General features: G+C 54.0%; 1 protein-coding gene across 11 annotated transcripts in view; it reads right to left on the reverse strand.

The window, feature by feature from the left end:
- The window catches only part of LOC105483137 (Rho guanine nucleotide exchange factor 10 like), a 180,456-nt gene that overhangs the window by 86,107 nt on the left and 68,547 nt on the right, over positions 1–25,802 (reverse strand). For 5 of the 11 annotated variants that reach the window (XM_071099483.1, XM_071099496.1, XM_071099492.1 and 2 more), the window contains exons 3-7: positions 24,431–24,616; positions 23,600–23,633; positions 10,316–10,407; positions 8,965–9,048; positions 4,575–4,747 (exon numbers count right to left, since the gene is read on the reverse strand). In XM_071099483.1, coding sequence (XP_070955584.1) covers positions 4,575–4,747; positions 8,965–9,048; positions 10,316–10,407; positions 23,600–23,633; positions 24,431–24,616 — 569 coding nt within the window. Of the gene's footprint in view, positions 1–4,574; positions 4,748–8,964; positions 9,049–10,315; positions 10,408–23,599; positions 23,634–24,430; positions 24,617–25,802 lie in introns of those variants that run through there. The other 6 variants (XM_071099499.1, XM_071099497.1, XM_071099494.1 and 3 more) reach the window with 2 other exon arrangements.

The raw sequence follows: 25,802 nt of genomic DNA on the forward strand, positions 1-25,802 counted from the left end.
TTGGCAGATGGATGGGCAACAGACAGGCAGGTGGATGGGTAGATGAACAGGCTCATAGAGGGATGGATGGATGGATAAATAAATGGATGAATGAATGGATGGACAGATAAACAGATGGATGAGCAAATGGATAAATTTGGTTAGGTGACTATATAGCTGGGCAAATGGACAGATGGATGGATGAAGAGAGAGTCAGATGAAGGAATAAGAGGATGGATGGATGGATGGATGGATGGATGGATGGATGGATGGATGGATGGATGGATGGATAGGAGAATGGATTTAGGCAGTGTTGTGCTGGCAAATATTTAACAACCAGTTCTCCAGGAAAAGGGCCCTGCTTTGAAGCATTTCCATGGTGTGAATACTTCTAACAATTTCAAGCTATCAAATTGACATCACTGAATGGGAATTTGTAAAGAGATGCTCATAACTGGTTCCTGAGTTCTTGTGAGCTGACACTAGCTGCCTCTGGCACACTGCTGGAGGATGAATGGAGGGAGGATGAGTGAAAGGTAAAGGGAGGGAGGGGGATGGGCAACTGGATGGAAGAATGGATGCTCAGCTTACAGACTATCTGGAGGATGGATGGATGGACAAACAGATGGGAAAACAGGTGGATGGACAGAAGAACAGATAGATATTCAAATGCATGAACCATATGAGCAACAGTGATATTTGGTAAAGTGCACAAAAGACCAAGACAGGTGCTATTTCTAGAGAAGCAGATACAAGGATCAAGAGGCAATTAGGCCTACTTCAAATCATGGCTCCCTGCTTACTAGCTGGAAAAGTCTCTACCTCTCTGAGTTGCAACTTCCTCACTGGTAAAGTGGCCATAATAATAGCCTCTGCATAGGGTTGTTGAGAAAATTAAATGTACATGCAAAGCTGAGAGACGAGAGCTTATTAAGTATTCAAAAAATGGAAGCCATTATTATCTTTCAAATTGCAAGTGTTCAATATTTGTTGGGTGGGTGAATGGATGAGTGGATGGATGGATGGATGGATGGATGGATGGATGGATGGATGGATGGATGGACATACAGACAGATGAGGCAAATGTGGTGTTGCATTCTACATCATTTAAATCTCTCTGAGCTTCACACAGGTTTTCTGATCAACAAAATGAGAATCTTAGCAACAATAATACTGACCACTTAGGGTACCACTTAGGGTAAATGGCACTGCTTTGTAAAGTGCACCATTCTAGGCAAATGTTCACTATTGTCATGCAAAGAAGTATGCAAGACAGGGGTCTCTCTGAGACCTACCCAGACTCCCAAAAAACTGGGGAGTTTGGGGTTTGACCTGAGTCATGTTCATCTATAAAATAGTTTCACACAATAAAATCAGAAAGTCCCTGGGTCTTCTGGTGCTCCCTCCCTTCTTTCAGGGTCAGAAGAACAAGGAAATGTCAGGATCAGAGGCCACTTGCTGAGTTGGCCAGATCAGAGCAGGGGGTGGAGCAGGCTAGGCCAGGGCTGGCATTTCTGTAATGAATCCACGAGTTCTGCCCAGTCCCCGTCCAGCTGGATCAGAGACCTTGATTTCAAAGAGGTCACTGCTGGAGAGTGGAACAGTTCAATGCAATCCATCCCACAACTGGGAAAAAAAAAAAAAAAAAAAAAACCACAGACCCCAGACTGGCACCAGCAGGACCACTTGTTCACATAACAGGATGAGGTAGTTGCTTCCACTTGGGTCTGTGCCCTTCTACAGATCCCATGGTCACTTTTTTTGGCAAGAGTCCACCTGCCTAGGGATGGCCTCTACGGATATCTGAAGAAGGGGTTCCATTAGTTCTCTTGCAGCTGGGCAGGGTGCCTGGCAATGGTCAGACTCCAAGAACAGGACAAAACACATCCCCAGATCCCTGCTGTCCTATGCCCGCAGCACATATAACACATAGCCAAGCAGCAGTGGCTCTAAAACATGCAGCTGCTGCAATGCCAGCGGGTGAGCAAGTGCGTCCCAAGCGGCTCAGGAGGGTAAAGCACCACAGGCAGGCTCAGTAGAGTCCCTGGCAGAAGTGGGTACCTGAGGAAAAGCCCTCCACAACCTCCTGTCTCCCTAGGAGCCTGCTGATCAGGGAGCAGGTGGGCCTTGGCCATGGCCAGAGAAAAACTCCAAATGGTTAGAAATCCTAACAACTGTGCAAAATAGTTTGTCTGCTGAGGAAGGGTCCAAAGCCTCCAGCTTGAGAGTGTGAGGGACACAAGCTCACAGGCAGCCCCCAGAGGCCCCATTCCCAGGGCCAGGCCATGGTGAGCATGGCCCAGCATTTCTTGGAGTACTCTGTGAGCCCCTTGTACTCCCTGGGGGCAGAGAGCTGCTTAAAAGGCAGATTATCGAGCCCCACCCAAACTCTGAATCAGAGTACCTGGTGAGGCCCTGGCATCTGTGATTCAATCAGTTACCCATGTGATTCTGATGCCTGTGGAAGAATGAAGACCACCACTGGAAAGCCTGAATTCAGCATCGTCATCCCTCCTTCCCTCTGAGAGAAACGCATGGTATCCTCCCAGTCCCAGCAAGAGGGCCGGGGCTACCATGGGAAAGAAGGAACGCCAGAGGCTGAGGCTAAAAGGCTAGGCCAGGACTCGAGAGTCCCAAACTGGTCACTGCCCAGAGCAGGGCTGGGACACTCCAGTCCTGCCATAGGGAAAGGCTACTGGGGGGAGTGGGGGCTTCATAACCAAAGCCCCCTTCCCTAAAGCAGTGCATGCTGCCCCTTCTGAACTGCAGGAAGAAGCTACAAGCTATTCCTGGGCTTCTGCCTAGGCTGCTCCTGCAGGCTGGATCACCTGTCCCATCTCCTCTGGCTCCTAAGCCCAGCTCCAACTCACCACTCTCAGAGGCCTCCTCTGATTGGTCACATCAGTCCCTACCCCTATCAGGCACACAGCCAGGCTGGACACAGGCTCAAGTTTATATAAAGGCATTTTTGTCTTCATTTTGTTTTGAAGGGCATGATAGTTTATTTTTGAAAATTGTACCACACTGATCATGATGACCAGCATTTTGTCTTCATTTTGACAAATTGTTTCCCATTCAGTGTCTCCTGTGGACCGTAAAGGTTCACTGAGTACAGATCAGGTCTTCCTGTTCCAATGTATCTCATCCCACAACTGAAGAAATGGACTAGGCAGACAGTAGGTGTTGTAAATGCTTTGCTTTTTGGCTAGCAAAACATTAAGGCTGTTTCCCACAGCCCAGCCTTGGAGGCCCATCCCTGGAAAGTCCCAGGCTTGCTCAGGACTCAGGGAGCCCATCTTGGTCTGAAGAACGGCTGCCTGAGGACTCAGGTGTTGGTGTTCCTCCAGCCAGCATGCCTCTCCCAGAGTGGATCCCCAAACCCAGAAAAGGTGGGAAGCACCGGGAAAGTCCCCTCTCTTGTCCCTACCCTGCCCATGAAGGAATGGCCCCAGGTGGAGCTCTCCTGCCCTGCTACATCTTTTAAAAGGAACTTGAGGCTGGGTACGGTGGCTCACACCTGTAATCCCAGCACTTTGGGAGGCCGAGGCAGGTGGATCACTTGAGGCCAGGAGTTTGAGACCAGCCTGGGCAACCTGGCGAAACTCCATCTCTACAAAAATATAAAAATTAGCCAGGCATGATGGTGCATGCCTGCAATCCCAGCTACCCAGGAGGCTGAGGCAGAAAATTGCTTGAACCTGGGAAGCAGTAGTTGCAGTGAGCCGAGATAATGCCACTGTACTCCATCCTGGGTGAAAGAGTGAGACTCTGTCTCAAAAGAATAAATAATAAAAAAAATAAAATAAAAGGAGCAGAGGGGCCCTATCCCCTCTGCTTAGTCAGGGCCTATAAGAAGCTGTCCCCATGAAACTGCAAATCTCAGCACGGACAGACACTGCCTCTTGGTGGCTTCTGCAGAACACAGGGAAGGAGCATGGGTGCCACGGGAAAGGAGGAACCAGATGACCTGTCCTCCTCGCAGCCTCAGGGGCTCCCCTCCAGGAAATAAGCAGAATGGCCCCTGCTCCAGGCAGAAACACCAGGAAAGCCGAATGCATGGATGGCACTGTGTGAGGCCCCGGAGAGAAGCCTTCCATGTCGCTCTGGCTGAGCCACAGCAGCCCCCACTGTCCACTCCGCAGAGCAGAGAGGACTGTGCGGGCTGAGGCCTGGACTGTCCCCAAGCATCAGTCCCAGAGGGCGGGGAGAGCAAGTGGATCTGATCCCGGCTCCACCTCTAAGCAAGTTGCTGGGCTACCTGGAGTGCGGCGTTGAGAGGACTCTGAAGCCCAGTCTGAGCCCGTGAGCATGAGGATCAATCGACCAGGTCTGCTATAGCAAGGGGATGGGGGAAGCACCTGTGCCAGGTACCAGCCATGCCCATCCCGGGCTTACGGCTGCCAACAGCAATGTCTGTGGGCCACCTCCTGTTTCAGGATGACCTGGGCTTCTGGCTCCCTTCTCACCACACATTCCTGGGAATCCCTGGGACCCAGACGTGAGTCCTGGGCCTGGCCCTCACCACCCTGCTCCCTCCCTCCCTGAAGGGGTCTCCATGCCCTGAGTGAAGTGAGAGACACCCCCGGTCCCCTCACCTTGGGCTGGAAGGACACTCGGTGCTTGGTGGGCTCGACCTCCGGCTTGGCCTCCTCCCCTGAGTCCTCGCTGTAGCTCTCGAACTCACTGGAGCTCCAGCCTAGGTCCTCCGCCTGCCGAGGGGCCCCAGCCCTGTGCGCATCCTCGTAGAGCAGGTTCCTCTCTGCCCCTGCTGGCCAAGCGGCAGCCGGTGAGCCCAGGCCCTGAGGCCAAGCCTACCAGACTTCCAGCCTCAGACCCAATTTCTGAACACAGGTGGGGTGAGGCGGGGTCAGGGAGAACGTGGGGGCCCTGGGGCTCCAGCTCTACTTCCTCAACCATGAAACGAAGATGATAATACATCTTCCCCCTCGTAGGGTAAGGAGGGCCTGAGAAAATGGGGAAAACACAAGAAACACGTCAGCTGCGCATGGGCCCACTCACTTCCTTTTGCTCCCAGCACTGCTTTTGTATGGTCCCAGCTCTCATTCTGGGCCTCCTTGGCAATGTTTTTTTTTTTCTAGAGACAGGGTCTCATTGTCTCACCCAGGCTGGAGTGCAGTGGTGCAATCACAGCTCACTGTGGCCTCAAACTCCTGGGCTCAAGTGATCCATCTCAGTCTCCCGGGTAGCTGGGACTACAGGTGTGAACCATCACACCCAGCTATTTTTAAATTTTTTTTGTGGAGATGGAGTCTTGTTATGTTGCCCAGGCTGGTCTTGAGCTCCTGGGCTCAAGTGATCCTCCTGCCACCGCCTCCCAAAGTGCCAGGGTTACAGGTGTGAGCCACCGCACCCAGCCGAGCCATCACACGTGACCTGTTTCTTACTGGAAAAGAGAAGACCCAGAGCCAAGTCCTGGCTCAGGCCCTCAGCATCCTCACGAATGAAACAGAGATTGTTGGGGCCTCAGAGTCCCTCACCCCAAATCTGAGTTCACGTGCAGCCCGAGATCTTCCAGTAGGGGGCGCAGCTGGCCCAGAGTCCAGGAGCTCCTTTCCTTCCTAAGCCCACGGGAAATGCCTTGGACTGAAAACTTGGGGACAAAAAGCTGAGTCACATCGTCTGGAGGGACAGGTCCCACAAGGGCCAGGGCACTCATGGGGCCCATTCAATTGGGCTATGAGATGCCGCTTGAAGCCTGAGGTGGGAAAGCCACTGTCCCGAGGCCAGAACACGTGGCCCCAGCCCCAGCTGTCACTGGGGGATCTTGGGCAAGGCCCTTTGCCCCTCTGGGTTTCATTTTGTCATCTGTTACTTGGAGAACCGCAGACCTCACGGAAGTGGGGTCGGACACCAAAATGTACATGAAGATGAAAATGCTTTTGTCATCACAGAAGAAATATAGCATTGGGAAAGGTTTTTTTTTTAAAAAAAAAAAGGAATCTGACCGGTCGTGGTGGCTCCTACCTGTAATCCCACCACTTTGGGAGGCTGAGATGGGTAGATCGCCTGAGGTCAGGAGTTTGAGACCAGCCTGGCCAACACAGTGAAACCCCGTCTCTACTAAAAATACAAAAACTAGCCAGGTGTGGTGGTATGCACCTGTAGTCCCAGCTACTTAGGAAGCTGAGGCAGGAGAATCACTTGAACCCGGGAGGCGGAGGCTACAGTGAGCCAAGATCGTGCCACTGAACTCCACCCTGGGTGACAGAGACAACATCTCAAAAAAAAAGAAGAAGAAGAAGAAAAGAAATCTGCTCAGAAATGACTATGCCAAAAAACTGTGAGCTTTGGTCATCGGATACCTCTCTGCAAAATGGGGCTAATAATAAGCGGACAGATCGAGCAAATAAAACAGCCAACAGGCTCTTGGCAAAGTGCCTGGCACATAGCATGCACTCAGCTGAGAGCAGCAGGCCGTCACTCATGGTGGCTGGGGGAGCTTGGGTGTCAGTCCATAGACCCAGGGCCCCCGAGCTTCACCCCACAGGAAAGCTGGGGTGTGAGGGGTTGGGGGCAAGAGTGCCAGCCAAAGAACAAAACAGATGTGCCAAAGCTTAGTGGGAGATGGATCCCAGAACCAGGAGGGAACATGAGGTTATTTTTAAGCAAAAGATAATGGTAACTGATGTCTTTAGAGAGTGAAGCAGCTGTGACCTTCAGAAAGCCAAGCTGATTGTCCCATTACTGCAGTGGAGGCCCCTCGACTAGTGACCAAAGAGGCAGAGTTCTCGGGGTAGCCCTGAGGAGGAACCCCGGCAGCACGTGGCAGGTCCACGCCTCCACAGGGCTGAGCTGTGCACCTGACCACCTCCATCCTCAGTGTGCCACGGCGGCTCCCAGCGGCCCTGTGCAGACAGCAGGGTGTGAAAGATCACTCCTGTTAGACAGATGGGAGAGACGTGGCTGGCCACAGTAACACAGTGAGTGGGGCTGGGGCTCCACACCACCTTCCATTGAAGTCTCTACCATCTACACATACAGAAATATCCTCTCCAGTGGAGACAAAGTCACAGAACTCTTGTGCCTATGCACCGCCCGAGGACCAACTCCTTAGCTTTCAGGGACCACATAACGGTCCCCTCATGCTTCCTGCTCAGTGTCCTCATCAATTACCTCATGGAATCCACACTACCACCCTAGGACTGGCTATTATTGCCCCAGTTTTACAGATGGGTCAACTGAGGCCCAGAGAGATTGGCCAGGACCCTGTGTGACCCTCCCCAAAGGCCTGTGAGCTGGGGATTTTCCTGCTTTATATGAAGAAGCCAAGGCACAAAGGCACAAAGCCCTGTGCCCAAATCAATGGCAGAGCCGGGATTCAAACACAGGGCTGCGTGTGCCCACTGTTGCATACAGCCTGTCCCTCGGGTAACGACCTCCTCTCCGAGCTCCTGCTGAGCCCACATCAGCCCCAGGCAGGCCAGTGCTGGGACCCTCGGCAGGCATAACACTAACAACAGCCACAATGGCCCTGTGTGAAGAGCGTCTCCAAGAGCCAGCCCTGCACTGAGCTCTTTGCAGCCTTGTCACACTTGATCCTCCCACAGCCCAGCACGTGGGGATCCTGGAGTGGGTATTGTGGTCCTCATCTGCAGGCTCAGAGCTAGGGCGCAAACACAGGCTGTGTGACACCCAGGCCATGAACATGCCACATCCTCCCAGACCCTGAGGACCGTGAAGACTGGGGCCAGGGACTTAGTGGCTTGATTGAATTCAGGTGGGAAGTAGGCCAAATGGGTTAAACAACAACTGAGGCCCCTCAGCCGCTCAGACCTCCCAGCTCTGGGACTTTCCTAAGACTCCTTTGCCTCCCAATACAGTGGGAATCCTACAAACAGGAAAATGTGCTCCAAGCACATCCCAGGCTTGCTAAAGCATATCCTTGGCCCATCTGTCCCCGTTTCTGAGACAGGAGTCAGGAGTGTGGCTCTGGGGCCCTCGGGCCTTGCCATGTTGTCTGTGTGTCTCTCCCATTGCGCTTTGTGCTGCTCAAGGATGGTTAGAGCCTCTCCATCAGACTTGGAGCTCCTCAAAAGCAGGCAGGGGCTGTGCTTCCCCGTTGGATGGAGAGCCCCTGAAAACAGGAGGAATCGCATAGTAGGAAAAGAAGTCGTCTGTTCGAATCCTGGCTGTGTGCTCTGGGGCTGGTGGTTTAACCTCTTTATCACGGGAGCCATAGATAAGCCTGGCCCTGCTGACCTCATGGGGTCGTGGGATCAGTGGGATCAAATGTGCCTCATCTGTCATAAAATGTCACTCAAATCCTCCTGAGGTAGGGGACAGAGCATTGCACTTAGGGTCAGAATAACCCACATTCAAATCCTAGCCCTGCCTTTGCCGTTCCCTTGTCTGTAAAATAAGGACGTAACATCCCAAATCAAAGTCTTGAAGCCGTTACATGATTGAAAATATGCTTGGCCTAACGTGTTCAAGCAAAGATGGCTCTTCCTGTTAATTGTCATTGAACAGTCCTCTCTCCCATCAGGTGAGTTCCAGCAAGACTCGCCCTAGTCCCGCCCCATCTCCCTCTGTGGCCACAACCGCCTGCTTGCCCGCCCACCTCAGCCCTCAACCCAGAGCAGGGCGCAGGGCTTTGCAAAGCTTTATCTGCTTTACCCTTTGAGTACAACAGGCTGTCTTCTTCCCCAATGGCCCTGGAAAGCCGGGAGTATGGCCCCATTTTCCTGAGGGAGGAATCAAGGCTTGAAAAGGTGATGACCTGCCCAGGGACCCACATTCGGAGCATGGCCCTGCCCATGATGCCCATGCCCTGCCCAGCCCCGCTGGCCACGCCCTCAGCCATCTCCAGATTATCCCTGATGACTACAGTTGTTTCTAAACACAAGAAGGAGGGGCACAGGGCCAGGTGGGGATAGAAGGAAACAGAAGGAGACGACCCTCCCCGGTCCCCGCCTCCCTCCCCTGTCCCCAAGAGAAACGGGGAAAGCACTGCAGACACCATACCGGGCTGATGTGCATCTGGGCTCTCGCAGGGGACGTCGTCATAAATCACATCCTCTTCCAGGGCGGGGAAAGTGAACCGGTCGACTGCGAGGGAAGGGGGGAGACAGAGCACCAACACGGGCTGTGGCAGCCTGGCCAGAGGTGTTGCAGATGACATCAGGACTGCACCAGCTGGTGGCACGCAGCACCCTCCTTTCTGCCAGCCCAGTCCAGCCCTCAGCCTCGCCAGCTGCTCTCAGGGGATGCTGGCTCCCCGTTTCTCCCCGCCCACCACCTCCTCCAAGGTGCCCACCTGGCTCCCTGCTGCCCACAGGCCTGCCCATCTGGCTAATGGACAGCTTCTCCCGGCCCCTGCAGGGAGCACGATGCAATCCAGCACCTGTGCCCTTGCCCTAGCATCCTCAGTCACCCAGGACCCTGGGGCTAGCCCCTCATCACTGAGCAGTGCTAGGATTTGGAAAACCAGCCCCCACCCATGATGGGAGCCGGTCCTCGACCCACAGGCCTTCCAGGAAGAAGTCACAAGACCCACTGGTCTGTGATGCTTCCCTAGGTCCTGGGGCCCCTAGAGCCCTGTCAGAGCCCCCTCTTCCTCCCACACCAGCTCCCAGGCCTGCCCACATCTCTCTAGGCCCCTAGTTCCCACCCTCAGACTTCCCGTCCTACAAGACCATGATAGCCTCCCAGCAGGCTCCACCCCTCCCCACCCGGTCTCCTACACTGCCCCCACCCCAGTACAAGGGGACGGAAAGGCAAAGGCAGCCACATCACTGGCCTTCCTTCTGTGGCTTCCTATTTCCTTGAGAACCTTAAGCACAGCCTCTGAGGCCCTGAGGAGCTGCAGGGCCCGCAGCCACACCTCACCCTGTAATGCTCCCCCACACCCCACAGATGGTGCCCTTGCTGCTTCCCAGGAGCCAGGTGTCCTCCTGCCCTCAGGCCCTTGCACAAGCTGGCCCCTCTGTCTGGGACCCTCTTTCCCCCACCCCTGCTGCCTCCTTCTCTATCTGCAGGGCTCATCTGGGCAGGCACCTTCCCATGGCAAAGTGTCTGGTTCTGTTAACAGAGGGACCTCATCCTGGTCCCCAGGGCATGAACACCACTGAGCCGCCCTGGCTTGTTGTGGGAGCTTTGTAAGTATTTGAGGAGCAGATGAAAAACTGGGTGTGTCAGCTGACCCTGGACCTCGGCTCTTGTGGGCAGTGGTTGGTCCTCCGGGGCCACAGCAGCCCCCAGTGAGGATGAACCCTGGGCTCACAGGAACCCACATCAGCTCTCTTGGGTTAGGGAAGACTAGGATATCCCGGAGCTAGCTACCCGGGGTGGGTGGCGGGCCGGAGGGGAGACTTACTGCGACGGGAACTCTTCCGCTTCCAGCTGGAGTGCCGGGCCCCGGAGAAGGCTGCATCCGCTCCATCCCCATTGCTCACCCAGGCCAGCACCCTGCGGGCAAGAGACGGCACTGCAGAGGTGTCCAGAGGTGGCCCCTGGAAGCCTCTGGCAGACCCTCACCTGGTCAGCAGGACATGATGGGCAAAAGTGGGCTGAGGGCCAGGCTACTGGGGAGACCCGAGGCGGAGGTGGCCTCAGACAAGCCCCCAGGGTCCTCATCTTTAGAAGGCACGCACAAGGCTGGGCTGGCACTTCACGAGAGCATAAAGATCAACTGCGTTCACAGCGATAACCACTTAGCACTCTCCGCAAGGGGACTGTCTCGTCTCTCGCCAGTGCAGACTCAAAGGGAACCTCCATCTCTCCACTCTCCCACATACAACAGAAGGGGCAGGCTGGGGGATCCCTGCCTCTTACAAGAAACAAGGACTTGGCCGGGCACAGTGGCTCACACCTGTAATCACAGCACTTTGGGAGGCCCAGGCAGGTGGATCACTAGAGGTCAGGAGCTCAAGACCAGCCTGGCCAACATGGTGAAACTCCTTCTCTACTAAAAATACAAAAATTGGCCAGGCGTGGTGGTGTGCACCTGTAGCCCCAGCTACTCAGGAGGCTGATGCACAAGAATCACTTGAACCCAGAAGAGGGAGGTTGCAGTGAGCCAAGATAATGCCACTGTGCTCCAGCCTGGGTGACAAAACGACACTCCATCAGAAAAAAAAAAAAAAGGAAAAAGAAACAAGGAATTGCAAAGCTTCAAAAGACTATACGTGGGAGGTAGAGCTTAGTCCCTCACGCACACTTGAGGAGGGGCTGGCCCAGTGAGTCCCTTCCACAGAGCAGACATGCAAATGGGAAACAGCAGAGAAGCCCAGCAGACACGTCCTGAACCAAGAGACCCAGGTGAGCATCTGTAGCGACACCACTCAGGTGCCATGTGTCCTGATATGACGTCATGAAATGGGTACTTCACCTCCGTGGTGTTTTTATCCAAAACCCATAACCCCAGTCTAATCATGGAGAAAACATCAGACAAAACCAGAGTGGGGAACATTGTACCGAATACCTGGCATTACTCCTCAAGACTATTTTTTTTTTTTTTTTTTTTTTTTTTTTTTTTTGAGACAGAGTCTTGCTCTGTCACCCAGGCTTCAGGGCAGTAGTGCAATCTTGACTCACTGCAACCTCTGCCTCCTGGGTTCAAGCAATCCTCCCACCTCAGTCTCCCGAGTAGCTGGAATTACAGGCACGCGCCACCACACCCAGCTAATTTTTGCACTTTTGGTAGAGACTGGGTTTCACCATGTTGGCCAGGCTGGTCTCGAGCTCCTGACCTCAAGTGATCCACCCACCTCAGCCCCCCAAAGTGCTGGGATTACAGGCGTGAGCCGCCGTGCCTGAACATCACTCCTCAATAGTCTCAAGGTCACAGAAATCAAGGAAAGACCGAGAAACTGCCGCGGGCCGGAGAGGGCTACAGAGACATGACAGTAAAGTGCGATGTGGGATCCTGGATTGGATCCTGGGTCAAAAAATGAACATAAGTGGGAAAACTGATGAAATCCACACAAAGTCTGTTTAGTCAATGGTAATGTGCCAACGTAGGTCTCAGCTTTGACAACTGTGCCAAAGCCATGTGAGATGCTCATAGCAGGGAAGCTGGATGAGGGTTATGTGGAGCTCTATGTACCATCTTCAGAACATCTCTGAAAATCTACAGCTATTCTAACGTGAATTTTTTTTAAGTCCAGGTTCAAAAAAAATAAAATAAAACAAAGATCAAAGACCACTTATGCCAACTGAGAGGGCAGAGGCCTTAGACTGTGAAGAGAGCAGCGCCATTGCCAAAGAATCAACTTGAACTTCCTGGCACCCGAGCCCTTAGCAGATGAAGAGCAGGACGGTGCAGGGGAAGAGGGAGGGGAGGAGGCTGCGAGGAGGGATCTCCGCTGTTGAGCACCTTCTGTGAGCCAGGCCCTCTGCCTCACCTTCCCAGCACCAAATGGGATCCTGGCATCTTCTGTATTCTGCAGGCAAGTAGAGGACCCGGCCCAAGATCACTCTGCCAGGGAGTGGCAGGGCTAGACCATGAGGCCAGCTTGCCTGGCTCCCAAGCTGAGCTCTGAATACCACCCTCCACTGCCTCTCAGATAATAAACAGAGTGATGGTGGTGGCGAGAATTTTCCTGCCTGTCCCATCCGGTGCAGCAGCCGCCAGCCACATGGTTATTGAACACCTGACATGTGGCTAGTGGGACTAAGGAACTTAATTTTTAATTCTATTTGATTTCAAGTAATTTAATTTTAAATAGCTACACATGACTAGTGGCCACTGGACTGGGTGGTGCAGGTCTAAGTCACCTGCCCTATTAGAGGAGCAAGTGTCAGCTCACAGCCAGAAGTCAGCAGTGTCACCCTAGGGCAAGGAAGGCAGCACATTCAGTCCTGGGGAAACACTTTTCACCAGTGACAGGAAGTAAAGGCCAAGAGAGGACAGGGCTGCTCTGGACCAGGAAGGTGGGTGATGGGCTGATGGGAGCCACCTGAACCCCGATTTCTACAGCTGCTTCGCTGAGTCGCCACCTCCTCAACACAGAAACATCCTGAAGGCGCCGCATCAGTTGCTCAGAATTATTCAGATGGAACCAAACTGTTCCAGCTGGAACAGACATGAGCTTGGAAGAGGTTGGCTGGACAGTCTCCCGGCCACAGGTCCTCTTTGCTCTGATATGTGACCATGACAAACAGTGACCGTTACAAAGCATCCGCTATGCGCTGCTTGCTCTGCTTCACATGTAATTGCACGTTTCTTTCTTTTTTTTTTTTTTTGAGTCTCACTGGTCACTCAGACTGGAGTGCAGTGGCACGATCTCAGCTCACTGCAACCTCTACCTCCTCGATTTAAGCAATTCTCCCATCTCAGCCCCGAGTAGCTGGGACTACAGGCATGCGCCACTACGCCCAGCTAATTTTTGTATTTTAGTAGAGACAGGGTTTTGCCGTGTTAGCCAAGCTGGTCTCAAACTCCTGATCTCAGGTCATCTGCCCACCTTGGCCTCCCACAGTGCTGGGAGTGAGCCAACAAGCCCAGCCTGCACATTTAATTTCGCAGGAACACACCGGAGGCGGGTGTTGTTACCCCCATTCACAGTGGGGAAACAGCCTCACAAAGGTTCAATTACTTACCCAAAAATCACTCAGCTAATGAGTGGGGGCTGGGATCTTAGACTACGTCTACCTGCAAAGCTTCTATTGTTTCAACCAGACCACCTGGAAGCAGAGGACTTGCATGTAGACATTCGCCTACATCACAGGCTTGCTGTGGCATACGGTCACCTCAACTCTTGCCTGTTTAGTCACCACTTTATAAAAAGAAAGAGAGCAGTAGCCCTCGGCACACTCAGAGGCATAAGTTCAAGTCTCCAACCGCTGTGGTGTGAATGTCTGTGTTCCCCTGACAAAGAAAAGTCCATGTGTTCAAATCCTCACCCCCAAGGTGGTCGTATCAGGCGGTGGGGCCTTTGGAGAGGTGATTAGGTCTTAAGAGCAGAGCCCCCATGGGTGGGATTACTGCCCATATAGAAGAGGCTCTAGAGAGCTCCTCTGCCCTTTCCACCACGTAAGGACCCAGTGAGAAGGCGCCATCTATGATCAGGAAACGAACCCTCATCAGACACTAATCTGCTGGCGCCCTCATCTTGGATCTCCCAGCCTTGAGAACTGTGAGAAATAAGTTTCTCTTAGGCAGGACATGGTAGCTTACGCCTGTAATCCCAGAACTGTGGAAGGTTAAAGGTTAAGGTGGGTGGATCACTTGAGGACAGGAGTTTGAGACCAGCCTAGCCAATATGGTGAAACCCTGTCTCTACCAAAAATACAAAAATTAGCCAGGCATGGTGGTACATGCCTGTAATCCCAGTCCTCCTGGCTGCACCTTATCAAAACCCAGTGAGCGACCAGCCCAGGTACTGGCTCTGGTGTCCTGGTCTGGGGAATGGGGGTCTGCACAGCATAGAGAGGTCACTTCATGCCCACCCCCACTGCCCAAGTCACCTGGCCAGCAAGTGGCACAGCGGCAGTTTGAACCCCGGAGATCTGCCTGCAAAGCCTTGCTCTCAGGACCACCTCCACTGCCCCCCTAGACTGGAGCAGGTGTTCCTGGGGCCAATGAGATGGGGAAAGGGCTTCCCAGGCAGGGGAAGAGGAATAAAGTTGGGGGAGCAGGGACACGAGCAAAGTTCCAGTTCAAGACACGTATGTAAGGAAGGCACAGCAAGAAATAAGGCTGGGGGTGCCTCCTGTATCCGTGACCCTCCCTGCTGCCTGCCAAGGCCCCAGACCCACCCTGTAACCACCCGGAGCAGCCTCTCCCAGCCGCTGTCCGTGGAAGCCACACAGGGCTGCAGTGTCTAATTCTCCCAGTGAACAAACACTCCTTCAGGGGCCTCCGGGTCATGAAAGAGCCATAAAAACCAATAAGAGGCAATTATCTCACCCTTATCTGAGCTTCCCGCTCTCCTAATGCCTCTCAGCTTGCAAATGAGAGTAAGGCCAGCAACCTGAATGCAAAGGAAAGAAGCTGAATCCATGGAGAGGGGCGCCAGATGGGGAGGAAAAGGCAGACAGACGCAGAGGCAAGGGAGAGAGGAAAGGACCCCTCCCAGCACCCCCAAGCAGCAACCTACATTGCTGGCAGAGGAGTTCAAGTCCACTAGAAGGCCACCGGGCACATTTCTGGTCCACAGAGTTCCAAGCACCTTTGTGCCCCACCTCTTCTCTCTCCAAAGAGCAGCAGGGCAGGGAAGTGTAGGTCCCCGTGTGCCACCATGCCTGTCTACTTTTTTTTGTATTTTTAGTTGAGACAGGGTTTCATCATGTTGGCCAGGCTGGTCTTGAACTCCTGACCTCAGGTGACCCACCTGCCTCGGATCCGCCTAGTACTCCCAAAGTACTGGGATTACAGGTGTGAGCCACCACGCCAGGCCCCCAGCCTATTTTAAAGATAAGAAGCCCCACTCCAGAGAATGGCACCCACCACCCCGGCAGGGGCTGGTACAGGCCCTAGTTTCTCAGTGAACCTCCAAGGGTCCCTTCCCAGAGTCTGTCCCATGTGAGTGGTCGGGGAGGAGACCCCCAACATCAGAACAAGTAAGGATTCCTGGCCAGCGGGGTCCGCACGCACAGGCAATCTGGGGCCCTCGCCAGGACAAGGCATAACAAATATGAGAAAGGAAAGAATTTCACCTTTGGGGATGGAACCAGAAAGGACTGGAATGACATTTGCCTTATAAGGCCTCAAGGAAAACCCGAGCCGCAGCACAGGGAGGGACAGGACAGGAGAGTCTGCGTAGGACAGCCCCACACAGTGTCACCGCCCATCTCAGAAACTCCCCCCAGCATGATGGCCCGATCAAGAGATCAAGAGACACGAAGGAAAGGGAATAACATGCAGCCCAGGTTCAGCCTCCTGCCGGGTCTCTTTCGGCCCTGGCCACTTTACCGGATTGTACAGCATGTCAAAGCTGAGGACCTTAGAGAGCATCTGGCTTGGCTGCCCACTAGAGTCAGCAGGGCGCCCCTAGAAGATGCGGGTGCCAGGGCCCCTGCCCCAGAGACTCTGACTGTTGCTCAGGGGTAAGCTCCCTGCGGGCTCCAGCATGCAGCCAGGGTTGAGAACCAGGGCTCCCAGGCGTGACAGGGGAAGAAGCAAACACTCCGGGGCCGTGACCTGGGATAAGACTGTGGCTCGGCCACTTGGCTGTGTGCACCAGGACAAGTTACTGAATGTGGACCAGGGTGAAGTATCAGTCCTACTTCCAGCTGTGAAGATTCAGTGAGATGATGAAGCACTTAGCATTTCTCCATGCCTCAGTTTCCATATCTGTAAAATGAGGCAATGCTACCTCCCTCACAGGGTTCTGGTATGGAGTAAATAAAGAAGGCATGTAAATCTCCCAGCACAGGGGCTGGCATGTGGTACTGCCTCGTGTGCGCTGCTTCTCTGCCCTCTCCTTCCCTCCACCCTTCCTCCAGGCACGGGGTCCCTCACCTACATGTGTTCCCTCTTCCCTCTGTGGCCCCCCATCCTGCTCACAGAGGGCTTCCAGGACCCAGTGTGTCTGTCCTGTGCCACCCCACACATGGTCACAGATCCCCTTACTGGATGAGCCGAGAGCAGTGAGAAGCCCCCCAGGGGAAGTCTCGGAGCGGCCCTCAGGTGGCATCATATCACAGACCTCAGCAGGGAGCGAGCTTCGAGGCTTCTGGGGAACCATCTCTGTACAGCTGGCCCCCTACACGCATGCTGGGCCAAAGCCCGGCCTCTGGCCTCCTGCCCTGTGGCATACGCACCTCCCTCCCTGACATCTCAGGGGCCCCAAGGCTCAGTCAGACATGGAGAGGCCCTGCACCCCCGGCAAGAATGTATCAAGAGCCATAGGGGTTGTTGCAGAACAATACAAGTTCCCCTGGGGAAATGCTCATGATATGTAACTAGCTTAAAAAAAAAAAAAAAAAAGCAAGGTGAGCCATGAAACAGCATGTACAATAAAACCACAGTTTTATAAAAAAAAGTTTTGCATACTTGTATGCATGCCTAGCAAAGATGCTGGACAGAAACACACCATGGTAGGATTAAAAGTTGCTTTTAGTCTATCATTTTCCTTACTTTCTAATTTTTCTACAACAAACATGTATTTTTTTTTAAAGGGAGAGAGAGAGGGAGGTGGGGAAGAGATGGACTGATGAGCATCTCAGGTAATGCTAAGCAATTCATTGGCAGGGAGGGGTCCCTTGGGCCTGGAGTCTGCCCCAGACAGATCTGCACCCTTTGGGGACAGTGACAATGGGCAGCTTACCAAGTAAGCACCTAATCTCTCACATCTCATTTCATCCCCACCAAAAGTGTCATCTGGTGAGTCTCATCACCCCACTTTACAGAGATTAGAAACTGAGGGGGCCGGGTGCGGTGGCTCATGCCTGTAATCCTAGCACTTTGGGAAGCCAAGGCAGGCAGATCACTTGAAGTCAGGAGTTTGAACCAGCCTGTCCAACATGGTGAAACCCTGTTTCTACTAAAAATTCAAAAAAAAAAAAAAAAAATTAGCTGGGCACGGTGGTGGGTGCCTGTAATCCCAGCCACTCGGAATGCCGAGGCAGGAGAATCGCTTGAACCCAGAGGGCAAAGCAGAGGTTAGAGTGAGCTGAGACCACGCCACTGCACTCCAGCCTGGGTGACAGAGACTCCGTCTCAAAAAAAAAAAAAAAGGAAGAAAAGAAAAGAAAAGAAACTGAGGGTTAGGCAGAGAAGCCAAAGAGCACATCCTGGGTCATGCAGCTAACACGTAGGGCAGGCGGGATCCAAACCAGCTCTGTGTGGGAGACGGTAGCACCAGAGGGGTTAGAACACAGGTTCTGGAAGCCAGCTGGGGTTATCTCTGGCTCTGCCCATCTTTCTCTGTGATCTTGGGCTGATGTCATGTCCTCTCTGTGCCAGTTCCCACATCTTTAGAATGCAGATTATATCAGCGCCTGTCCTGTGAGAGTGTTGCAAGGATGAATGGCACTGGGGAGGGAAAGCTCTCAGAGCCCAGCATATAAGAAGTGCTGGGTACATCCAGGCCATTATGATCTGGCCCTAGAGCCAAACACACACAGGCACGTAAAAATAACACGGCTGGCAGAGCACGTCGGCCCCCATCGCAGTCACTCAGTAAAGAGGTGCTGGGTGGAAGGACAGGAAGACGCAAGGGAAGGGCAGGGGAATCCCAGCCAGTCAGCAGAGCACCATCCTAGATGCACAGAGAGGGCCATAGAGGAAGAGCAAACAGAGCCCCTGGCCTGAGGCTTTGAGCCCAAGCACCACGCCTGCCAGCCCAGCCCCACAGACAAGTGACGCCCTCTCCCGGGTCAGCAAAATGGCGCCCACGATAATTTCCTCTTCCGGGGCTGTCGTGTTCGTTTCCTATGGCTGCTGTAACAGGTGACCATGAACTTAGTGACCTACAACACAAATCTATTCTCACAGGTGTGGAGGTCAGCAGGCCATCAAGGGATTCGCAGATTTAAAAGCGAGGTTTCGGCAGGGCTGTGCTCTCGCTAAAAGCGAGGTTTCAGTGGGGCAGCTCCAGGGGAGAAGCCATCCCCCATCTTTTCCAGCCTCGAGAAGCCACCTGCATTCCTTGGTCACAATCCCGTCCCCCATTTCCAAGGCCAGCAACGTGGTATCTTCCCACCTCTCTCTGACTCTGGCCCTCCTGCCTCCCTCTTGTCACAACCCTTGTGGTGACACTGGGCCCACGGATAACCCAGGGTCATCTCCCCATCTCAAAATCCCTCACTTAATCACATCTGCCAAGTCCCTTTGCCACGCAACGCCACAGATTCGCAGGTGCTGGGGATGTGGACGGGGAAACCTCCAAGGGGTGGAAGGGCCGTGATTCTGCCTCCCAGTTGTAAGAATCAAAATAAGGTGTAAACTGTGAAGTCCGTGCACGTGTAGGTTGTTAGTATTGTTGCACCATCTCTGTGCCAGGCACCGGGATAAAAAATGGTGAGGCAGAGTCCTACCGCTGCAGGGAGAAAGGGAGGGATGTCACAGGATTCCTCGAAGGCATATTTATACCACAAAGAGATGCGCCAACCAGGTACCCTGTGTGTGCCTTTTTCAACGAAGAGACTGTGTGCGTCCTCAAAGAGCCTGGGATCCAAAGGTCCTGGCTCTGATTGGAAACTGGGAGCCCTTATTTCCACCCTCGGAGGAGGAAAAGAAGGAAAGAAAACACAAAAACCAGCTTTTCCAATTTAGGATTTGGCAAGGGACCTTCAGAGAAAGATTTTTAATGGAAAGAAGGACCTGGTCCCCACAGCCCTCCCATGAGGGACTCCATGGGCAGAAAGCCGGTATCTGCCAGGCCTCACGTCCCACACGGACCCTGTGGGACAGGACACAGGAGGCTCAAATGCTCTGGATTTGGGAAACAGCGCATGTAAGGAGAATTCCAGGATTCCAAGCAACTCCAGACTAGGTCTGTGGCAATCTGGAAAACCTTGAAGATTTCCTCCGGCCTTGCTGACCTGCCCTTCCCAAGAGCCCCTATGTCCCCCACACCCAGCAGTCTCAGAAGGCACAGGCCACCAGTGCCCTGTTTCCATCCTGTGCCAACACTGCTTCGTTGAGCCTGGTCTCCTCTTGGCCTGATCCTCTCAGTCCCTGGTACCTCCAGGGAGGATGGGTCTCCCTGTCCTCTCCCAAAATCCGGCTGCCCCATCCCTTCCCCTGGCTCCAGGCTCCAGTGACAGACACTGGCCAATAGGCAGTACAATCATCTTATCCAGAAAAGCCCAGGAAGGGGTAGGCCAGGTACCTATAGGGAGCCCATGAGAATCCCCGCGACCAGGGCCAGGAGCCAAAACGCTGACCCACAGAAAAGTGTGGAGGTCACAGGGGGATAAAGGCAAAACTAAACAGGAAAAGCAAACAACTCCAGAGGGGGCCGGAGTCCATGGGGCTATTGCACTCAGAGGCGAGGGGTGCAGGCCTGAGTCCAGGAAAAACACAGGAAGCCAGCAATCTGCAGCGCTCACGTTTCCCGGGCACTGCTGGGTACTCAGGGCTACTCTTTCAATCTCGACTCCCCCAGCGAGAGCTCAGGGTGGACATGAGTGCACCTGTTTCAGAATCCACCAGGAGAAGCAAACCCTGCAGGCCTCAGCAGACAGCTTTGAGGGCAGACAGGCCTAGTCCCAGCCCTGCCATTTACTAGCTCCATGAGATTTGGGTAAATTACTTCAGTTCGCCAAGCCTCAGCTGCTCGTCTGCAAAATGGGCATATTCAATAGTCCCCGTCTTCTAGGGCTCCTAGGGGTATAACTAATAAGATAATATGGGCCAGATGCAGTGGTTCATGTCTGTAATTCCAGCACTTTGGGAGACCAAGGCGGGAGGATTGCTCGAGCCCAGGAGTTCAAGACCAGCCTGGGCAACAGAGTGAGACCTCCATCTCTACAAAAAAATATGAAAATTAGCCTGGGCACGGTGGCTCACACCTATAATCTCTGCACTTTGGGAGGCCAAGGTAGGTGGATCACCTGAGGTCAGGAGCTCGAGACCAGCCTGGCCAACATGATGAAACCCCATCTCTACTAAAAATATAAAAAATTAGTTTGGCGTGGTGGCGCATGCCTATAATCCCAGCTACTCAGGAGGCTGAGGCAGGAGAATTGCTTGAACCCAGGAGGCAAAGGTTGCAGTGAGCCGAGATGGCGCCACTGCACTCGAGCCTGGGCAACAAGAGCAAAACTGTCTCAGAAAAAAAAAAAAAAAAAATAGCCAGGCATGGTGGCACATGCCTGTAATCCCAGCTTCTCGGGAGGCTAAGGCAGGAGCATCACTCAAGCCTGAACGGTCGAGGCTGCAGTGAGCTGTGATCACACCACTGCACTCCAGCCTGGGCAACAGAGTGAGACCCTGTCTCAAACAACAGCAAAAAGAGATAATGTACATAGAGCACTTAGCACAGCCTGTGGCTCAGCACAGCACCATCAACACCAGTGAGGTCAGGTGACTCTAGCTATGTGGCCTTGGACCACACAACCACTCCTGCTTCCCTTCCCTGGCCTCAGTCTTGGCCCCTGCAGGTGCCAGAGTCAGAATCCAATAGAAACCCTATTGACATGCCGTTTGGTTGGAGGTTGGGGGGTGGGCTGGTATTTTTTGATAGGTTTTGTTTGTTTTTGAGACAGAATCTCACTTTATCACACAGGCTGGAGTGAAATGGCGCAATCTCGCCTCACTGCAACCTCCACCTCACAGGTTCAAGCGATTCTCCTGCCTCAGCCTCCCCAGTAGCTGGAATAACAGGCACCCGCCACCAGGCCCGGCTAATTTTTGTATTTTTAGTAGAGATGGGGTTTCACCATGTTGTCCAGGCTGGGTCTTGAACTCCTGACCTCAGTGGTCCACCCACCTTGACCTCCCAAAGTGCTGGGATTAAAGGCGTGAGCCACTTCACCCGGCCTGACATGCTGTTAGTTTTCTCCTTGCTTCCACGGAGACACAGACCCTCTTGTCCTTCCGTCCATCATTCGTTCAACAAGGACATCTTTGGTACTCAGCCCGTGCCTGCCACTGTGCTAAGCCATGAGGTTCGGCAGCAAACAAAACATCCCCCTCCAAAAAACCAAAAAGTCCCTGTCGCCATAGAGGTAACTGCTGGTGACGAGACCAGCACACCCCTCTTCCCTCACAAGATCTCCATGCTGGGGGAGTGAAGAGGAGGCTCTCTTTGCTCTGCTCTCATGTCAAGGGAAGGGACCTCACCAGGAATCACGCACCGGGCACTGCTGCGCAAGGCTCCCCATGAGGGACCTATGGAACATTCCACCAACCGCTTAGACACCACTCTCCCAAGAGCTCAGAGATCATCTCTGAGTGGGCAAAAATCTTACCTCAAAAAATGGACACACAATCAGATCATTCCTATGAAGCCAGCCACACCCTCTCATCAGGGACCAGGGCATGAGCTCCTGGAGGCACAGAAGCACGGTGGCCAAGCGCAAGGCCTCCGTGTCAGAGGGGCCTTGGCCTCTGTTCTGAATGAGCATGTACTTATCTACATGGAACCCTGGGCACATCACCTACCTCCTGGGGTCTCTAGGAGGGTAGCTTGAAGGAAGCGAGTGCGCTGACCACCCTGTGTGCCAACCCTGTGCCTCTGCTCAGGGGCTTCCTCTGTGGGCACTCCTCCTGCCCCTCTGCCATCCTGAATGGAGAATCTCCACGCACTTGCTGAGCCAGGACCTGGCCCAGGAGTCTTCCCTGATGGCCCCACCCTTGATCCCCTCCAGTGTCCCAGCTCCCTGGGCATCCGTCTCTGTCCCACTCTGACGCATCTGCATCTCCCACCAGACTGAGTTTCTCCACAACCTCACCCCTGGCCCACCCTGGAGATTTAAACCCTTGGAAGATTGCAGCCATCACAGCCCTTCCCAGCCCAGGTGCAGGACGAATGGCTGCTGATTCATTTCAGGTCCCTAATTAGGGAGGAGAGGCTGGCCCCTAATTCTGACCTTAATTACACAGCAGCAAGCTCAGCAGAAACCCTCCCCGAGTCCACCCACTCTGGACAGCAAATGAGCACATGAAGGACTTCTCCTCCAGGGGCCTGGGCCTGCAACCTGCATCTCTGAAACCTCCCGCTGGGTGACACCTGCCTGAGAATCAGCCCCTCTTGCTCAGTTTGGGGCACCCCAGGAAGACAAAGCAGGGCTCAAACATGCCTCCCCTCACCAGGGTAGTCAGGATTTAAACTCGGGGTTCCAGATGCTTGGGCCATTCATTTGGAGCCTAGACCCCTCCACTGCTTAGGCAAGGAGGCTCTAAGCACCCGGTCCTGAGAGGCCTCAGCTCCCACCACCCCCAGTTGCCCAATTACCCTTCCAACCCAGACGTGACTTGCAGAAGACAAAGAACTGTGATAAAAAGCAAATGCCTTGAGTAGGCACCTACCACGAGGCTAAGCATTTACCCAATGGCCCATTTTTACAGATGAGAAAACCAAAGGGGGACTTGACTGACAAGAGGACCTATGGCCAGTGTGGGGGCCACAGACAAGATGCAGGCCCTCACCCCAACATCCAGGCTCCTAACCACTAGACTACACTGCCTCTGACAGGCTCGCAGGCACCGAGGGCAGGGTCCCTGACAGCAACTGATATAGGATTGGGAATATTAGCAAGACAAATGGTAACTGCAAAAATAATTACAGTGGGCTGCATCCCCCCACCCTCAAACACCCCCAGTACCCCCCGACTACACACACACACACACACACACTCACACACACTCACACACACACTGAGCACCACACAGCTGTTCGCTTCTTCAAGACGAACCCAACAGAGGGGGTGCTCTCATTGTTTCCCTTTCACCAGTGAACAGACTGACGCTTGGACAGTTTCTGTGACTCCTCCAAGGCTACACAGCTAGCAAGGGACAGAGGCAGGGTTTGGAGCCAGGCCTGCCTCCTGCTGTTTCAGAGGCTTGTGGGCAAAGTAAAGGAAAAAGTACCATGAGTTTCTGGAACTGACCTCTTCCCCCAGGGCACAGGGCCTCAATGAAATGCTTTCCTCCTTAGCTAAAGACCAGTCAGGTCCTCTGGGCCTCAGCTCCACCCCATCCCCACCCCCTGCCCGGTGTCTCCCCGTTTCCAACCGCCAAAGCGAAGGAGCCGGGTTCACTTACTCTGTGCTGGGTGGAGCAGCCGCTGGGTCTGGGTCTGCAAAAGAGGAGCAGACAGAGAGCCTGTCAGGCCAGAGGCTGGCCCCAAGCACTCAGGCCTTCCCCGCCCCTTTCCCAGCCTCCCCAGGGGCGCCGCAGACAGGGCCTGGCCAGCCTGGGTGCCTGCTGAGCCCCGCCTCCCTCCCCCAGCCCTGGCTCAGTCATCAGCTCCCCTACCTGGCCTGCACCACCCCCACCCACCCCATGTCCCACTTCCCAACTCCAGCCAGAACTCGTGGCAGCCGCCCCGCCTGCTCTGGGCCTGCCCTCCACCCCCAGCTGCTCCAGGAGCCTGCTGTCCCCAAGCCTGCAGGAAGTTCCAGCTGGTCGGGTCCCCAGATTCTCTCTCCGATAACAGACTCTAAGAGCCCAGAAGCTGCCATTTAACACCAGCTTAGCAGGGCCCTCCTGCCCCCCAGGGTTGCCAGCTCCCCAAGGCAGACAGGAGAGGGGACCTCTGGGAGGCTGCTCTTCTGGCTGGTGTCGATTCTTTAGGAGAAGCTGCAGGGAGGACTTCAGAGACACGAGCTCTGGGCAGCAACTGTCTCCAAAGCAAAACTCAGGCCAACCACTTCCATTTACAATGTGCCAAAGTGCACCAGATGTTGCAGGAATGCTAGGAATTTCAAATTCCCAAGGGAAGCCATAGACTGCAGCTTCTTCCCACTGGCTTTTCCCTTCCTGCTTTCTGGGGACAGTGGAGGGGCCACCAGGCATCCCTGAGAGCCTGGAGCTTCCGCCAGTTCTCTATGCTCCCTGTAGCCCCAGGACCGGAAGTTCCCAGAAACATCTTACCAGTGACAGGAATGGGGTCGAAGTGGATCAGCGGGGGGTCTGTGTCCCTCTTAGGAGCAAGGCTAGGGACTCCCAGGGCTGTGCTGGTGTCCTCTTCATCATCACTGTCGTCAAACTCAAAGGCCTCTCCTGGGTCATCCTCCGCCTCGGAGGAGGGGCCTGGGGCTCCTGGAACCAGCTGATCTCCTGGAAGAGAGGAGGAGTTGGCCAGGCTGCAGGATCTCCGAAGTTTGGTCAATGGAGAGATGGCTGGGGTAGATGGGCATGGGCTGGAACTGGGTGAGCACTTCAGGTCTGAGCCAGGGAATGAGAGCCATCAAACTCAAGCCACATGGCCCTACAGTGCTGGTAAGGCTGAGGGGAGGCGGTTGGGTTAGGTCTCTCAGCAAGTGGCAGTTGAGGGAGGGAAGGGAGTGTGCTCCCGGGGTGAGCCTGTGCACCTCAGTACTTCAGTGTATATCTTTCCTCTTCTTATTTCCTGTCTCCCTGTTTTGTGAGCAAGGGGTCTTTTTAAATGTGTGTGTATGCATGAGCACAAGCTTATCGTATGTTTCTGTGTTGATTTGTCTGTGTGTTTTGTGTGTTTTGTGTGTGCAAATGAGCACAGACAGGTGCATCCTTCCCACTGCACTTTATTTGGTACGTGCAGCAGCATGAAACACAGCTGCCTAGGAATGCCTGGACTTGGAGGCAGCCTGCTTGCAGGTACTAGGGCACAGACTGACTAGGGCAGGAGAAAGCATCAAGCTCGCAGCGTGGAGGTCAGCTCGCTAGGCCTCATCCCCTGCTTTTCCCCTCCTGGGGGACCCCCTTCATGACTATGAACTCCTGTCCTCCTCACCTATTAAAGCTCAACTCAAGCAGAGAGACCCTCTCCGCCTACCCTACTACAGGAGGCGTGGCCTCCCCTTCTCTGCCTCCGCCCCTTGTTTGTACTCCCCACCAAGCTCGGATCCCTGAGAGCAGACGTCTCACCTATCTGTCCCCTCTACTGTGGGTCCTGGACTGACCCAGACCAGGAGCTCAGCCGCTTTTGTTAAATGAGTTAAGGGATGAATTCTCCACCCTAGAGGGCACAAGAAGCCATTTCCAGCCATTTCACCCCGTGGAGCTTCCCCAGTCCTCTTCCTAGAAGACTTCCTTCCTGAACTCTGGGCTGAACGGAACCTCAGGAGTTCAGTAACTCCATCCCCTACCTTATGCAGACCCTCTGCAAAACCAACAGGCAGTTTGGTTCTGGTTTTAAACATCTGCCAAGCTGACTGCCCTCAGCAGTCCTCTCGTGGCACATGCCACACAGCTCAGGCATGAGCTCTGTGCTCACATGGCCGTGTCTGAGCTCCCTGCTAGCTGTGTGGTTCCGAGCAAGTCA

Source organism: Macaca nemestrina, chromosome 1 (genome assembly GCF_043159975.1).
Source record: "Macaca nemestrina isolate mMacNem1 chromosome 1, mMacNem.hap1, whole genome shotgun sequence".
In the NCBI taxonomy this organism is placed as follows: Eukaryota; Metazoa; Chordata; class Mammalia; order Primates; family Cercopithecidae; genus Macaca; species Macaca nemestrina.